At 40.4% G+C, this 17,909-nt stretch overlaps 1 protein-coding gene across 3 annotated transcripts in view; it reads right to left on the reverse strand.

Moving 5' to 3' along the window:
* Window positions 1-16,858, reverse strand: part of LOC101156458 (apolipoprotein B-100) — a 36,340-nt gene extending 19,482 nt beyond the window's left edge. For all 3 annotated transcript variants that reach the window (XM_011492427.3, XM_020699653.2, XM_011492426.3), the window contains exons 1-17: window positions 16,545-16,858; window positions 15,930-15,971; window positions 14,069-14,181; window positions 13,850-13,995; window positions 9,501-9,627; window positions 9,267-9,419; window positions 7,518-7,642; window positions 7,371-7,447; window positions 6,154-6,610; window positions 5,932-6,076; window positions 5,685-5,831; window positions 3,901-4,112; window positions 2,435-2,642; window positions 2,189-2,359; window positions 1,910-2,113; window positions 1,148-1,312; window positions 32-237 (exon numbers count right to left, since the gene is read on the reverse strand). In XM_011492427.3, the coding sequence (XP_011490729.1) occupies window positions 32-237; window positions 1,148-1,312; window positions 1,910-2,113; window positions 2,189-2,359; window positions 2,435-2,642; window positions 3,901-4,112; window positions 5,685-5,831; window positions 5,932-6,076; window positions 6,154-6,610; window positions 7,371-7,447; window positions 7,518-7,642; window positions 9,267-9,419; window positions 9,501-9,627; window positions 13,850-13,995; window positions 14,069-14,181; window positions 15,930-15,971; window positions 16,545-16,602 (2,756 nt within the window). In that variant the 5' untranslated portion in view covers window positions 16,603-16,858. The remainder of the gene's footprint in view (window positions 1-31; window positions 238-1,147; window positions 1,313-1,909; window positions 2,114-2,188; window positions 2,360-2,434; window positions 2,643-3,900; window positions 4,113-5,684; window positions 5,832-5,931; window positions 6,077-6,153; window positions 6,611-7,370; window positions 7,448-7,517; window positions 7,643-9,266; window positions 9,420-9,500; window positions 9,628-13,849; window positions 13,996-14,068; window positions 14,182-15,929; window positions 15,972-16,544) is intronic.
* Between the last annotated feature and the right edge of the window lie 1,051 nt (window positions 16,859-17,909).

A 17,909-nucleotide genomic window follows, 5' to 3' on the forward strand; every position in this document is an offset into this window, starting at 1 on the left:
TTTTGTCCAATCTATCAGAGGAGCTACTGACCTGATGCTGAAAACTTGAGTGTTGGACGTAGGAGCAGGAATCCAAACTCTGACCTGGTTTCGGCTTATTGAGATTTTAGCATTGAGTGAACTCTCGTGGTACATGTTGGTGTGCATTTGAATACCTGCATCCACATAGTCTGGGATGTCCACGCCCATATGGGTAATGAACTCCAGGCCAACTGAAGGCATGACGGACAAACTAGTCTACATGGCAAAAAGAGGATAAAAACAAGCAACATAAAGTGAAGGTGTACATACCAACCCCCAATATGGTAAATATTTTGTCACTTTAACTACTGTACACATCACAAAACTCTCTGCTCTTTGTACGGGGCTCTGATTTTTATTGCTTAAGACCTTTACTGTTACTTTACGGCTCTTGCTGTTCATTCTATTCCAATTAGCTTTATTAATACTTCAGACTGTAATTCTTTTACAAAAGACCAAGCTCAAACGTAACACACAAAAAAAAATAGAACACGAGCATTGTTTGTGGTACGGTGCATGTCATTGCTGCCTAGCCTTGTAATTTAAGATCCACAACCCTACTTGTTTTCCAGCTAACCTGCATGCTCTCTGTTGATTAGGTGGATAATTTAAGTTCATGTGAGCACACGTGATTTAGAATATCTGCAGCAGAAGGGAAAGGGATAGCTGGACGACAACCAGGTGGTAAATCTCAAGAAACAAACCCTGCCAAGGCACCAAACCAAGTTCTGAACCACCTCTAACAACTCGCCTCGGCATGGTTCCTTTATTATTGTCCAAGTGAAGAATATAGCAATCACAGCAGACAAACCAACCTGCCCCTAGGGGCAAATGGACTCTGTTTTGGTTACCTGCTGTGAAGACGCTCTGGGGCAGATTGCAAGTGCATTACATTTTGGACAACTAGAATGTTGTAAATCCCATTCTCTACACACATGTCTCTCAAGAGACTGAACCCACTTTTGAAATTTTACTGAGACCATGCTATGAACTGAGCTAAACTGAACCGGAGCTATGCTACTGGGATCTGAACTAAAACTCAGCACTCAAGTATCACACTGCTGCAATAAACAAGGATTCAAACAGAGGAAGCAGAATATCTCAGCTAAATCAATGAGGTGCCTACCATTGCTGAAGGAATCAAGCCTCCTTGGACGCCAGGTGCAAGCACACCAGAGAGGGAGAAGGTCAGAGGGAAACCAGACGCAGTGGGTAAACTGAAGGCGTTCTCCATGAAGATGTAGTGGAAAAACAGCTCATTTTCAGTACTAGATGTCAATTTTAGGAAAGCCTTTTGGGAAAAAAAGATTGAACAGCACAAAAAAGCTTATTGCTAATTATGCTGTAAGCAAAAAAACAAGTCTACTCTCACAGATACAAATTTTACAGTACATTATTGAGGAATACAGCTTTGAAACATTTTCATTGACAAGACATACAGATGAGACTTTTTCAGGAAACGATGCTCTGTTTTGGGTGAAAACCTAACTTACGTTGCCCGACCAACTTTCAAATTTTATATTTTTCTTATTTTTTGTCAAAGCACTGCAATGTTCACTGGTTTGGAGTTGCATTCAATTTCAGCCATGATCTTGATTTGATGCTGGATTGTGAAAAACATCTTTTTCTTTGGAAAACAGAGAAGTTCCCCACCATCTTTTGAGTTTTGGTAGAAAACTGTTCCTAATCCATAGCTGTAGTTTCAGAAAACTCTTAATGCTGAAAATGTGTCCATTTCAGAGCTGATGATTTCAGGCAGCGCAGTTATTATTCTAGAAAGTATGGGTGGTGACTTCTTTTTGGACGGGCAGTGTATGTTTTCAGTTAAACTTTATTAATGTCAACTGTGATTCCTCTTATGGAGTTGATAAGATAAAGCTGCTCTGACCTGTGCAGGCAGCACCCGGATGAAAATATGGTAGTACAAAGAGAAACCCTCCAAAATGTTTCGCATCTCGCTGGTCTTCAAATATCCAATCTCTTCTCCCAGAAGCCGGAGGTAGGCGGTGGCTTCAGGGGCTTCAGACAAGCGCACATCCTGCAGCAGCTTCTGAAAGATGCCTTTGAAGGCTTTCAGGTGGTCCTCTGTCACCTTGAAATGAAACAACAATAAAAATGAAATCAGGAGCAATGTTTGATGATGTTGTGAGTATGAAAATCCTCCCACCTGTCTCTTCATTCTCTCCTGATGAGGAGAAATTCTATCCAGAACTTCTTTGAGCAGTGGAGTTTTATCACCTAAAAAGCGCATAAGTCTGGAGATGGATTCAGAGAAGAAGCCTTTCTCCCCAAATAGAGCATCAACTGTTGGCTCAAATCCCGCCCCTTCCACTCCAACCTTGAATGGGGAGATTTTAGGTATCTAAGGTGTCTTTGGTTTGGTTTCAAAGGAAGTTAGAGTTTGGGATTTTACCTCAAAGATGTCGTAACTGGAGCCAAAAGCCTTCATGGTGGCCTCCAGTATCACCTCCTTTGGCAGTGTGTTTCTGCCATCAAAGATGATATTACTGTGCACTGAGCCCAGGGGGGACTCCATCTTGTAGTTGCGCGACAGTCCATGGAAGACATTGTTTTGAGGTGGCAGCTCACCCTGCAGGACCTTCTCTATGTCCGCTTTGATTCTGTAGGGAGAAGGATGGGTTTTTAATGTATCTGTATTATTTTCTTTTTATTTCTTGTACTCATAAATCTCTATCTATGCTGGATGTTTGATTAATCAAAAAAAAAAATTTGTTGTTTCCTTTAAGGTTAGAGTTGTTTTATTGAGGATACAGAGGTGGGTCTTCATTTGCTTTGGCCCCTGCCTGGAGTTCAAATTTGCCTCACCAGTCTAACAGCTAATAAATGGCCTTTTAATGTGACAGTTTCTGCCATTATATTTATTAATCGTTGGGCAACTTAGGTGTGTATAATCTTGCTAGTGTGAAGTGTGGCTTTGTGACTCTTCTAGAGTCATTTTTACACCAGGTCTTAGTTTGTAACCCCCTCAGCTAGTCCTGTGGCTGTAATTAGTTGTGTCTTTGTGTTTAAGTCCATGGTGGTTGTGCCAACGGCTGTTTTGTCACCTTTTTGTTTGACCTAGTTTCAGTTTTCCATGTTAAAGTACAGGTTTCATTACTTGTTTTTTTTCTTTCTTTGGGGGTCTTTTTCTTTGGTCTCCAGCTTTTCAAAATGCTCAAGGACACCTTCTACATCAAAAAGGAAAACAAGATTAACAATAAAAAGAAGAGAGATCAGGCAGCATAAAACACAACAGTGGATCCTGAAACTAACAGGAAGCCTCCTTCAGGATCAGCGGGATCAACCTGATCGACCAAACTCTACACCTGCAGTTTAGTGTTTGGTGGAGTTTTTGTTGAACACTACATGGGGTAGTGACAAAACTGTGGACTTTATGACACTTAAGAACAGTGATGTTTAAAGGTATAAACCTCATTTCAAACAGATTTATTTTTCAAATATATATTTGTACTGAATGTGGAAGAAGTCTTCATTATTTAAAGCAAAGAGAGAGAGTTAAATAGAACAACTTAATTTAAAACGTTTTTAGATTGATTTTCAAAATTATTGGCAGAAAGACTGAATGCTGCCCTGGAAACTGGAGAACTGCCTAGGGGGGTACAGATGTTGTGGATAACTTTTAAAATATTTATAACACTATGCTGGATTTTGGCCCCAAGCCCGGCTAGATTGAGAGGGTTGCGTCAGGAAGGGCATCCGGCGTAAAACATTGCCAAGTTAACCATGCGACTCATCCTCATAAGAGAGGTTGTTTCGCTGTGGCGACCCCTGATGGGAAAAGCCGAAAGTGAAAGAACTATGCTGGATTTTACATCAAGGTAAAAATGCTTCATTTGTTAGTTTATTTTGGTCACTCACTGGAGCATCTGAGGGTCCTCAGAGCGAAGGATGTTGTTCAAGTAGGAGACCACGAAGCTCCTCAGTTGTTTGTCTCTCTCCTTCATCAGGCTGTTCACCAAGTCTCTGAGAAGACTTCGGTCGGGCTTCTTCATCAGAACCAAATAAGCTGCTATCCGTTTTTCAAGTGGACTCTGGGTGTCCCGGTACAGCTCCATGAGAGTGCTCCTGATCTGTGCACAAGAAACCAGTAGTCTGAATTTTTAAAATTCAGACTACTTGATGCAAGCTAAATCAAACTTTATTTAAAAAGCAGCTTTCTTACAGATTGTTTGAAGCTCAAAGTTTTAAAGACGTACCATCCACTAGTACAGTGTGTCCCAACTCTGGTCTTCAGGAACCACTGTCCTGCATTTCTTCTTGGTGAAGCATACCTGATTCAGCTTATTATCAAACTCTTCAGAAGCTTAATAATAGCATTCAGCAGAGGCAGGGTAGAATTGAAATGATGCAGGACAGTGCTCCTCAAGGACCAGGGTTGGGAAAACACTGCACTAGTGCATGGACGAGGTTGGATTCGATGGGGGCAGATGATTTGTTGTGGTGGCCTCTTGAAAGAGCAGCAAAAAGGAGAATGGAGCATGGAGAAGACACGAACGTGAATTGATTGTTTCTGCATCCATCCAACATCTTTTCTTTCTTTTGTCTGCTTCTTTATTTCCTTTTTCATCTTTTCAGCAGTTGAGCAAACAGACAGAAGCTGAGAACCTTCTGTTTTGGAAAAACAGTTTTCCAACTGAGGTTATCTTATATATTCCTTGGATAAACCATTTTTTACATTTGAAACCCAATGTAATTTTTCTGAATTGTTTTATTGTGTGTTTTTCTCTTTTGTTTAAGATTGTGGACCAAACGACAAAGAAAAAGAAGGAAGAAGACATGGAGAGATGAGTTAACCCCTTGAAGCTTAACTTATTTTTTCCTCTCTGAAAATGCCTACATTTGCTTTCATCTAGGCTCATGTGCTAAATTAAGACAACTTTGCAGCCAAAGTGGTTCGATGCTTATTTGCATCAATATGCGTCAAGGGGTTAAGAAACATGGGTTGAGGGCAAGACAGAAGATAAAGGGGGTAGGGGGTAAAGTACAGAAAAACAGTCGAGAGATAGAGAGAAAACTTTAAAATAAACACTGTTGTCTGTTTGGCTGCCAATGTTATCCTATGACTTTCTGATGACATCACTAGGTAGCAGCATTTGAATACCAAATCCAATGAAAATAGTGCTTTTAACGTGTTCTCATGACAACATTCTGATGATGGAAGACATATGTAAAGACAATTAGGCTTAAAATTGTATTTTTAATAAAGTATTTCTGTATTCAAATTGTTGTGAATCAGGAGCAGACCAAAAAAAAAAAAAGATCTTTGGAAAGAACATCTTCGTTTTCCTTCGTCTTCCTATTACTCCCAATTTTTGTTGCACTGCTAATGTTAGGTTAGTGGAAAAAGCATGGAAAACAGAGAGCTCTCAGTTATGGGTGACCGGACTGGGGGGAGTTAGGGTTGGGGCTGGATCATTGGCTCCCAACAACTCAGAGGTGAAAATCTTATGAACTCCTGCTGCTCTACAGAAACTATGTCCTAGAAAGCCACTCAGTTTTTTTTTTATTTTGGCTAAAAACTGCACAATAATTATTAAAAGACCACTAAGTATGCCTTTACAACAAATCAAAAGATGGAATAGTGGAGTAGGTTTTTAAGATTGTGCTGCACAGAGAGGTCCTCAGTGGCCTCAGACCTGTACCTCATCGTTCATGTCCATCTGCTGCAGGGTCCGGAGAGCTGCTTTCTGGTTTGCTAAAGGAAGGTCTGTTTTCTGTGAACACCGCAAAACAGAGGATACAAGGCTGGGGCTGCTGTCCTGCATGGCCTGAGCCATGACTCCAACCACCTGGAGACCAAAAAACGAGTTAGCCTGAGCACCTTAAGACGGACCTCCTAACAGGGGAGGAAAATACAAAACTCTCAGATCTTTGAGAGCCTTTCAGTACCCTGAGTACGAGGAAGGACATCTCCTTAGGATCCGGAGAGAAGTCAGAGGCAGTGTCTGGAATTTCTTTGGAACAGTCGTTTAAGAGCTGCTCCATGAATGTGGAGACCTCTGTGATCTCAGGAGTCACTTCTCCTTTGTAAAACCTGTGGAAAGCAGATGGAAGGTGAAAGCAGCTGCGGGGGCCTCAGAGTTTTCTTCAATCCTCAGACCCTTTTCTCACTTTTTCACTGTGTTTGCCAGAGCATACATGATGGCCTTGCTCTGCTTGTACTGTGCCATGCTGAGCATGTCTTTTACTCTAGCCCGATCTGGGTCCGGCTGCAAACTCAGCCCATAAACCAGAGCGTCCACCTCCAGAGAAACGCCATCAATGGTCCAGATAATCTGCATAATGGCGCTGGTGCACTCTGAGGTCCCGCACTGAAACAGTGCCTGGAACGTGAGCCAGGATGAGATCTTCACCATGTCAGAGGCCGCTTGGCTGAGGGTCTCATTCCTCAGGCCTCGCATGCTGGACACCAGCGTCTGGAAGAGGCTGGCCCTCCTCTGGCCTTGCCCTTTGCCTGCTAAATCCACCAGCTCCTGCATGCTGCTCAGAACAGCATCCGTGGTCTGGACTGGAGACTTGTGGTGGAGGTCTTCAAAGTGGAGAGGCCTGGCCTGGTTCGGGTCCACACCTGCACAATTCCAATCAAAAATGTTACTCTCCTCAAAAGGCAATTCATCTTCTGCAGTCTGTGAGCCCCTTGATTCATGAAGAGCCGGAAATTCAGGAGACCAAACAGTGTCATGACCGATCTTCAAAATCATGAAGAATCAGGGGTGTAATGATGAATCGATTTATCCAACCAGGTTAAGGCTAAGCAGTTTATGGCCAAACTGCTTGAAAAACTGGTATTTGAACAGCTCACATCTTTTCCAGAGAATCATAACATTAACAACACTTTTTAGTCTGGCTTCCGCACACCACTCCACTAAAACAGCGCTCTTGAGAACATGTAGTCGCATTTTAACGTCTGCTGATTCCGAGAACTGTACAGTGCTAGTTCTGCTGGACCTCTCCTTGACCTTTGGCACCGTTAACCACCTATCCTGCTAATAAGGCTGCTCGATCCGTTAGGGCTGTCTGGGTCAGTTTTAAAGTGGTTCTCCTCGTACTTGGTTGTCAGGAGCTTTAGTGTCTGCAAACAACATACCAGCTGAGCCTAAAAAGCTGATCTGTGGGGTACCTCAGGGCTCAGTCCTGGGGCCGCTCTTGTTCTTGTCTATTTTGTTTGTTTTTGTGTTTTTGCGTAGCGCCTTGAGACACACCTGGTTATAAACTGATGCTTTGTAAAAACAGAGAACAGATTATTGTACTCACTTAATTCCTCAACATGCCCGAACCTAAGATTTTGCAGCTTGAATCTCCCTGGAAACACTGAAATATGTGCTCACCAAACGGTTTGCTGCTTATCCTCTTCATGCTCTGAAAGATGAGCTCCTGGGTCACCACAGACGACATCCCGTTCTCCCTGAGGGACAGAGCGGACAGTGAGCCGGGCAGAAGCATTCAGCGCTGCACATGCTCAGGTATGGACTCACCTGTGGAAGAAGGGTAGGTAGGTGTGTGTCTCTGTGCAGGTGGCCGTGGTGATGTGACTTCCCTTGTTGTCAAACTGGTAGCTGCAGCTCTGAGTGCTTTTGATGAGTTTTGATATGGGATGATGCTGCACACGAAATGATACAGATTCAAAAATATTTAATATCAGGCTTTTAAAATCTGATCAACTAAAATTGGCGGCATACGTTTTCATTAGGTTTTGCTCTTATTGTCTTTGCGTTTGCCTTTGTTTTTCACATCAGACAACATTTAAGGGCATTTGGTGTGCAAAATGAACTTTTTAAGCTTTTAGGTGTAAAATAATGTTAATTCCTCACTATAAACAACCCCAAAGTGGTATTCTGGTCCGTTCACACATCTCTGAGCATTTCTCTAAAAAAGGGATGCCCAAACTTTTTAATCCTCCGGGCGGAAAAGTAATGAGCACCCCTGCTCTAAAACATGCGCTCTGAGCAGCAGCCCCTCCAAATCCATGAAAACGAGTGAATCCTCACATGGTGACATTGACAAGTGAGAACAGCCCCTTCCAGGAAGAGTCTGTGCCCCCAGCACCGCCCCCAGGCTAACAAACACACCCACTTTCTCCATGGAGACAGAGGTGATCGGCAAACTCGTGGGTGAAACGCAGACACGCTGCCGAGGCCGATTCTAGGTCGATGTCATGAAACGGGAATGCCAAGAGTGTGTGAAGCAGTAATCAAAGCAAAAGCTATTATGAAGAACCTACAATATGACATATTCTCAGTTGTTTCTATTTTGTTATGTATATAATCCCACATGTGTTAATTCATAGTTTTGATGCCTTCAGTTTACAATTATCATAGTCATGAAAATAAAGAAAACTCTTTGTGTGAGAAGGTGTGTCCAAACTTTTGGTCTGTACTGTATATGGTCATTTGTTTCTTGTTCATGTTTTAAATATATTTTAATTTAATTTCTTTTACATTTTATTTGTAACTCCAGTGTTTTCCTCTGAGGGATCCTCCACATCGGTGACTGACCCTTCTCAGTGAACGGGGTCGCTGCAATGGGATCTCCTGGGTCTGACTCTTTAATCGGATCTGGGGGGTTCTGTGGTAGTGTTCTCTGTGAACTTGGGTGGGGGGTCACTGATGTGGACATGTCCCCAAAATATCGTTTCCCCACTTCAGGACGAAGCCAGGTCTCTACATTCCTTTATTTTATCACTTTTTTTCAATCATGGTATGCGTATGTGTGTCTGTGTTTGGGGGGGAGGGGGGTTTATGCAGAAATGCACTAAAGGTAGTTTCCTGAACATCTTCCGGTAAGATTTCTAGCTAAAGTGAATCCCAACAAAAAAGTTAGGCTTTGATCAAACAATCATAATGATCAGCTGCAGCACATTAGTGTGTCTGGAAATAAGATTTGCAAAAATTTTCTCATTTGATTGAAATGATTTTTTTACGATTTTGTTTTACATAATCTTATTCTTTGCGTCACTTCAGTTCGGATGGAAAGTCTTCTTTCTTAGATAACTTCAGCTCTTTCCTTGCAGAGTCAATGACCTGACTAAATTATCTCCTCATATTTGTGCATTTCTCTTGCTGAAGGCTTGATAAGCGCTTTCAAACTTTGACCCAGTCATGAACGTAACTCAGACACACTCACATGAGCAGACACCAAAAAAAACTGCCTATGGAGCCAGACGTGCTGTCAGTCAGCAACATGATTCTGTTCTGAACCGAACAGCAGGAAACCACAACACCCACCAGGTTTTGCAGCAGAGCCATGGGGCTGTTGGTGAGCCTCCTGCTATAGAAGTGGTCACACTGGGAGAGATCCCTGCTGAAGGTCAAGCCAGTGGGAGCGTCCTGCCTCGAGTTCACTTCATACTGAGTTAAGCACTGACCGTGCAACGTGCTCTGAAAGGGAACAAGGACCTGTTCAGCTCATGTCTGACTTTAGCAGCTGCATCTGCTGCACTTTCACTTCAGAACACTGACGCTGGCCTCTCCCTCCATCAGAGCAGAAACAATCCCTCTCTTGATGTTGAGGATGTCAACTGGTTCGTCTGAGTCAGGGTAAAGCTGCACATGGCCGGGACCCTCCATGGTGATCTTCAGGGGGCTCCTGGGAGACAAGAAAAGCACCGAGGAGTGGGCAGTTAAGTTCTACGTACAGAAACTGAGTTAACAGTCAAATACAGGCTGAGTTGTCCTATTTGGACGGCCTGTAAATATAAATTGAATAGAATGTAACTGGCAACTATTTATTCACTTGTATTTTTTCATTCTATTTTGTAATGGTCTGAAGAGCACCTGAACTGTTTGTTTTGCTTGTCTGTGATTTTGTATATTTGAAAACGAAAATAAAAAGCTAAAAAAATACAGGCTGAGTCAAGGTCATCTCAAGCCCCTCCCCCATTAAACTAAGTGATGATTTTTATAACTACTTTAGTGCAAGTCTCATTTAATTTACTACAGTTAAAACAATTGTCCTTTTAACTGTGCTACATTTTTAATATTCTTTACTTTTTGCACATAAATCTGTCTGGTTTAGTTTGTCTCGGTCTGTTTGATTAACAGCCGACTCAGGAGTCTGATTTTTGTTCAGGCTGAATGTTTTCTCACTTTCGGACTCAAAATCCAGATCAGGATCCACTTGTTTTGTGCTGCATCAAAAGAAAGCAGGAAAAAAACTGGCTTGGCTTTCTGCTGACTTTGTGATCACAAGAATAATAAATAAAAAATGGATCACATATTAAAAAACATACGTGTTTGCTTTCAAACATGAGCTGCTGTCAATATCACTTTGGAGATCCCGCGGGTTATATTATAGGCAGATTAATGTTTGACAGGTCTTGCTGGGTTTTTTTTAATTCTAATTTATTTTTTAGGTTTTGCTGTTTGTGTTATGGTTTGCCCCCTAGTGATGATTTTTTTTTTTGTTTTGTTTTAATCATTGCAGGGGGGTATTCCAGAAAGCAGGTTATGCTAGCTCTCACGGTGAGTTTGAGGTTAAGGAAGTTGATAACCTCAGATTTCGGTTCGAGAAATGGAGGTAAGTTTCAGGGTATGTCAAGTTGCCATGGCAACTCATGCTCTGAATATAACCTGGTGTGGAGCAGGGGGGTATTCCAGGAAGCATGTTTAAACTAGCCTGACTTTAAGCCTGAACTCTGGCTGAAATCCGCCTGAACTTGCTTACCCGGGGTATGTCGGTTCCAAAAGACCGGATATGAGTTAGCGTAAAGTACTCAAAGTAAACGCATGAGTTTCTGATCTTATTTCCATTTTCCTTGTGATGCATATATATATATATATATATATATATATATATATATATATATATATATATATATATATATATAAAACTTATCCAATTTTGCCACCTTAAATGAATTACTTCTATTGGTAACAAATAATTGAGTAAAATTTAATCAGCCTAATTTCTTACGTCTATAAAACTCAATAATTGTTTATACAACTCAAATTTATGTATTTATCTAACTAAATGTCATATTACTCCAATTCAATTAATATTTTTTTCAATCTTAATTAATTATATTTCTTTATCTCTCATATGTCTTAGTATGAGCCGGCAGATATGATCATTTTTATAATAATAAAAAGGACGGGGAAAAAATGCACGTAGCGCACAAATTCATTAAAGAATTTTCCATCAAAGTATTTACATTGTCAAGCGGTAGGGGTGCTGATTAAACTCATCATTCTCTACTTCACTCTTACTCATGGTGCAGAGACGTAAGCACAGTAGAACAAAATAACTCAACAAAACATGGCACAACACAGTAAAACAGCTAAACAACTAAACACATTTGGTCAAAAACCCACACTTAAACCCAAATCCGTCCAGACAGGCAAAGGAAATGGTATCCCACAATCCTTTGCGGTTGCGATCTAACAGCAGGACCAACGTTACACCTACTTAATTGAATTAATGTGAATGAAAGTAAAATAACTGACTGAAAACTACGTGTTATTTTTAAACTGACTTAACAAACAATGATTTATCTTAACTGAAGCAAATAACTATGTTAGATAAAAGTAAAAAAGTTTATCTTTCCAACATCCATATGTGGTCTTCTCCCCCTCTCATGGTGGAAAAAGTATTATCTGAGCTTCTTCATCCACTAAATCATCTTCAAATGGACACGCCATGCTGCTTCACCTCTCTGCAAACAAACTAACCTTCAACTAAACCTGCTCCAGACCAGGTTATTTTCAGAGCATGAGTTGCCATGGCAACTTGACCTACCCTGAAACATATCTCCATTTCTGGAACCGAAAACTGAGGTTATCAACTTCCTTAGCCTCAAACTTACCGTGGGAGCTAGCATAACCTGCTTTCTGGAATACCCCCCTGGTTTAGTTGAAGGTTAGTTTGTTTACAGAGAGGTGAAGCAGCATGGCGTGTCCATTTGAAGATGATTTAGTGGATGAAGAAGCTCAGATAATACTTTTTCCACCATGAGAGGGTGATAAGACCACGTATGGATGTTGGAAAGAGAAACTTTTTTACTTTGATCTAACTTAATTATTTGCTTCAGTTAAGATAAATCATTTTTGTTGTTAGGTCACCTTAAAAATAACACATAGTTTTCAGACAATTATTTTCCTTTCATTCAAATTCATTCAATTAAGTAGGTGTAACTTTGGTGCTGCTGTTAGATCGGCACCGCAAAGGATTCTGGGATATCATTCCCTTTGCCTGTCTGGACGGATTTGGGTTTAAGTGTGGGTTTTTGACCAAATGTGTTTAGTTGTTTAGCTGTTTTACAGTGTTTCACCGTGTTTTGTTGAGTTATTTTGTCCTATTAAGCTTATGTCTCTGCACCATAAGTGAGAGGAAGGGAGAGGATAATGAGTTTATATAGCACCCCCACAATGAAAAATGTAATAGCACTGATGGGAATTACCAAATTGATTGTATGCACTTTGTATGCACTGTGCATAGAGTGTGTTGTTTTATTATTTTTATAAAAATTTGAATATCTGCCGGCTCTAATTAATTAAGATGGAAAAAATATTAATTGAATTGGAGTAATTAGTTAGATAAATATGTAAATTTGAGTTGTATAAACAGTTTTTGAGTTTTATAGACATCAGAAATTAGGTTGAATAAATTTAACTCAAATACTTGTTACCAATAGAAGTAATTCATTTAAGTTGGCAAAATTGGATAAGTTATATATATATGCGTCACAAGGAAAATGGAAATGAGATCAGAATCTTGTGTGTTTACTTTGTCTGTTCTTTTTCTCCAAGCAGAAACTCTTTCTTTTGATGATGCAGCCGTGTTACTTTTTTGTATAATCCTCATATACCGTCATTAATCTCAGACTCTGTCTCTCTGAAGTATAGTGCTCTATTTTTTTTCCACGCGTTTCCATGGTGACTCCGGAAATCGGCGATCCATTGAGAATGTCTTTATGTACCTGCTGTGCACGTGCATTAACCCAGGGTTACCAAGTCGAGCGTAATTACGCCAACTCATATCCGGTCTTCTGGAACCGACATACCCAGAGTAAGCGAGTTCAGGCGGATTTCAGCCAGAGTTCAGGCTTAAAGTCAGGCTAGTTTAAACATGCTTCCTGGAATACACCCCTGTATCCTGTCTCTTGTTTGGGTTTATGAATGAAACCTTGAAATCTTCTGGCTTTGTTCGAGTCTTCCTGCTCCTGGGTTTATCCCTGCTGGTGATAACATGTTCACCTGTTTGATGATTACCATATTTTAAAATACTTTTACAGAGTTAATGAATGTTTGAGCCCCTGTCCTTGACTGGTGACCCGTCTAGGGCGGACCCTGCCTTCACCCAACAGTAGCTGGGATAGGCCCCAGCATCCCCCTGACCCCAGTAGGAATTACCGGTAAGCACGCTAAAAAGATGGATGCATGAATGACAGTTTGATACCATTTGGATTAAGATAAAGTGTCATAATATTTGAGCAGAAGTTCCAAAAAGTTTATGAATTTACTGTTAGTGGTATTTGTTCTTGTTGAAAGTAAGGGCAGTAAATTGCTTTTGGTCATGACTCTACTTTAAATTTAAAAAAAGAAAAGCTGAATTTAATTAAAAGATGATTTTTCATAAACAAATTAATTTCTGCATCAACATTTCTTGGTGTGTAAAGGCAATCTGTCAGAGAGAAAGATGGCTTCTGAATTTTTCTGCATGAACGTATTCCTTAGAATAATTACCACTGTCAAAGTTTGAAATATAAAGTTTGCTCTGAAATTTGCAGCGTTCTTTTCAGACTTTAGCTCATCCTAAATTCTTCTCTTTCAGTTTTTTCCTGGAAAGTTCACCAGGAAAGGTCATCCCTCACCTCTCCATTCTGGTCCTGAAAGTGTCAGAACCGAGTGCGTGCCTGTAGACGGGCTGGCCCTGTGGGTCCACAGCAGACGCCTCACTGAGAGTGCAGTCCCTGGTGTGCATGATGAACGAGCATGTGTGGGGAACTTCGATCTGGACCTGCAGAGCAATGTTGCAGTCAAGCCTCAGATAAGAAGTTATCAGTACAAACTCTTTTTTTATTTTTTTTTACCTGACAGGAGACTTTCGGACCATTTCGTAAGCCGGTGGTCCCCACCACGCTGTTATGGCTCTCTGTGCTGTAATGGTACACATATTTCCAGTTGACCCTGTATCTGGACTCCACTGCAAGCACATCACGAAGTGTACATTACTTTGACTGTCGCCTCAGTGGTTCAGGACTCTGATATTTCTCCACTCTCATGCATGCTTTACTGCTTCTTAGCCTCCTCCTTATGGCATTACACCACTGTGGTTCTCAGAAACAGCAAGCCCCTGATTCACAGATCCACTTCTCACCGGACAAAACCCTGATTCAGCAGCAGTTCTTTAGTGCTCCAAGACCTTTTGGACCTGAGTAAGGAACTGTTTTTGCTGTTGCATACGCTGCAAAACGGAACATAAGTGAATAAAAAGACTTTTGTGTCAAGAAAAACAATCTCATCAAGTAAGTTTTTTGATCAAATCAAATCAAACTTTATTTATAAAATAACAAAATATACTTAGTTTAGGAAACACATTTTGGTGAATTTTTCTTCAAATAAGAATTTTTGGTTAGACAACTTTTCTGACCCAATTGACAATTTATTTTACTTTTTTAAATAGTTAATTTTAAATGTAAGAATTTTTACTTATTTCTTGGGTGCCTGTTTTTGCTGTGTACCTCAACGGGGTCACCTACCTTAAGGCCACTACCTACATTTTGCGCATATGACACAGAATAAAATTGGTCATAGGTTAATATACATGGAAAAAGTTAAAAAAAGTTCTGGTTTTTACGTGAAATTTTCACAGATGTATCATGATTTAACCACCTTTAGACCCGTGTGAGATGTACAAATAAACCATGCAAAGAACACGTAAACCAGTGTAAAAGCTAAATCTGTCCCAAAGTTTCTGCATCAATGATGTCATTTTATATGTATAGGCTATGTAAAAGTCATCAGTGGTACATGTGTGAAAAGTTCATGAGACATGTGTGGAACGGTTGTGAAAAGCCACAAATTTCCAAATGCATCTCTCAAAAGTCACAAATAATTACGTAAGATTTACGTAATAATTTCATATAAACTATCATGTAAATATGCATAAACTGCGTTATTGTCAATCAAAAATTATGAATAGCTCAAAAATGAATTCACGCAAAGACCCGTTGGCCAAAAGCCTTGACGGACATCTGTGCACATCAACGTATGACAAAAACACAGGAAACACTTAAGAATAATGTATATCACACATGTATCACAAAATAAACAACAATTTTATACGTGAAGAACGTGCAAAATGTACATAGTGGCTGCGTGGCACGGCCTTAAAAAAGGAAGCCTGAATCTGAATCTTCAAACTCGATTTTGGAGCCCTGGCTTCTATCATTGTGGTCTTTCTCTGAAACATTTGAGTCAATCAATCAAAGCCAAGATATTCAGGTCTTATAAACAAGATGGACACGAGCAGAACCAGAACCAATCTGAGAGACAAGAGAGGAACTAGGAGGAACCCACGAACTTCATGTTTCTTCTTGCTCCGATAAAAGAGTCAGCGAGGTGAAGACTCGGCTCGGTGGAAACCTGATCGGTTCTGTGGAAGCTCGAGGAGGAGCCAGATAAGAACTAAACCAGAAGTAGTTCATGTAGATGCAAAGTGGGGGGCAGATCACAAGATCTGCAGTGGTATCTGAGCAGTTCAATGACCTGCATTGATTTGTTCTCCGCTCTGTTTGCTGACTCTAGCTGTTTTAAAACCTGCAGGATTTTCAACCATCAGTGCTGAAAGATAGGAGCCCGCAGGAAAACCCTCAGAAAAGAAAGAAAAAAACATTTTTTGGGTGTAGACTTTAAATGTGTGGTTATGTCATGTGAGGGAGGGTTACTCACACATGCACATGGGCGTTTGTTCGCGGCTGCCACCGTGGCTCTCTGAAAGCAAAAGATAAGGTTGGAAAAAAGCTCAAAGGTACACATTTCTTACTGTGATGTAAGACACAAACCGGTAACATTTCACAAAAATAGAAAGACCTGTTTTTCTCTAAATGCATTTTAGTTTGAGGTGAATATGAACTTTTGATACACAAAACCAATCTGCCAATACTCTTACTGGCAAATCATTTCTTAAGCCACCATGTCTCAGTTCAAAGTAATCTGTGTTTTACACAAGAGTCGTACATGTAAACACATACTGTATTCAGTCAGATGTGTTGTTCATCACTTTTTTGATTTTGTACAGGCGACAAGGAAGCTACAAAAAACCTAAATGTCTTAAAGGCCTTAAAGCAGATGTTCTGGCAGCAGGAAAGCCAGAATAATGGCAGTTAATGAGACAGAAGGTCAAGACGTGGTCACCAAAGAGTTCACTTAATCCACACTGAGCACAAATACCGACTTAAACAATCATTGCTTTCAGGTTGCAGATTTAAAAGTAAACATTCAAATGGATAATTTGTCACCGGAGGATTCTTTGAAATCATCAAAAGAAAACAAATCTGCACTCACGAGCGGCTGCGCAGCCGCTGAGCAGAAGCAGCAGCAGACACAAACGGCTGGAGTTCATGGTGGCCCCGAGGATTCTCCTCTGTGCTCGTCAGCCGGAGTCTGACACAGACCATCAGCTCACATCTTTATGAACTCTCCTCGGGTCTGCAGAGCGGCAGGGACGTTCCAGAGGTCAGACTCTGACCTCCACTCAAGCCTCCTGTTGGCTGAGGCCTCCAGTCAGGAGGAGCTCACAGCACAATCCAACTCAATATCTCTTCAAAAATGGAAGATAAAATTCTAAAACTAGTTCTGATTGAACAAGTCTTTATTGATTTCACAGAAAAAGGAAATTCTCATAAAGATTTTCTTTAAAGTTCAAAGAGTTCAGATAAAAATGTTCTAACTGGGCTAAAAAGATGTTCTGAATCCATTTTAGGTCAGAGAATCAGATCGCTCAAAATGAACCAACATGGACTATAAATGGGATCAGCAACCACAAAATTATGATGTGAATCAGTTGTTTAATAAATCATTACACTCCAAAAAAATCAGCCTCGACCATTCTTTGACCTCTGAATAAAATAAACACGAAGCAAAAGATGTTTAAAATTGCACTCTTCTGTTTTTTTCTATTAAATTTCACAATGAATTGAATCATAGTCGAAATGAACAATTGAGCAAAAATAGCAAAAACAACAGGAAAAATAATTTACTCAAATGTTTGGTTGGTGCCAATATTTGAAAAAATCGTGTTTGATTAAAATTGGGAATGTGCAGTTTTATTTTCCTGATACATTTTTACTCTTGTAGGAAAAATATTCAACTATTCTGGAGTTCTCCCAACATAATTCTGCTTCTCAGTGTGGGACTGTGACTTCATTACCAGTGTTGGGAGACAAAAGTAATGTATTACAGTAACTTACTGCGTAAGGAATATTTCACTGATTACATGTTTGGTCTATCACGTGTAAATGCAAAAATCGGATACGGGTCACTTTTAAGAGATGATGTAATCGGGTCGTCAAAAAAATCGGATATAGTCAGAAAATCGGATTTGGGCATCAAGACCTGCAGTGGAAACGCAGCCTAAATGAACGTGCGCCGTTGAGGAGATGACAGGTGGGGTGAAATGAGTGTTTGTGGGTAGAACGTGAGCGCATGCGTGAGAGGGAGAAGCGTGCACAATGTTGCACCCGTTAATGAGTGCACAGTTCAGTTAGTTGAAGAAAAACCAAGCCAGGTCTAATTAAACTCAGACTTTCTTTCTGTTCTACCAAATGTGAACACCTTTTAAAATGAATACTACAGCTATTAAGGTAATATCCAGCACATCACCGCTTTATTTACTTAGGGGGTGAAAAAAATGAAAACGCTGTTCACTTG

The sequence above is a fragment of the Oryzias latipes genome, chromosome 22 (assembly GCF_002234675.1).
Source record: "Oryzias latipes chromosome 22, ASM223467v1".
Taxonomy (NCBI): Eukaryota; Metazoa; Chordata; class Actinopteri; order Beloniformes; family Adrianichthyidae; genus Oryzias; species Oryzias latipes.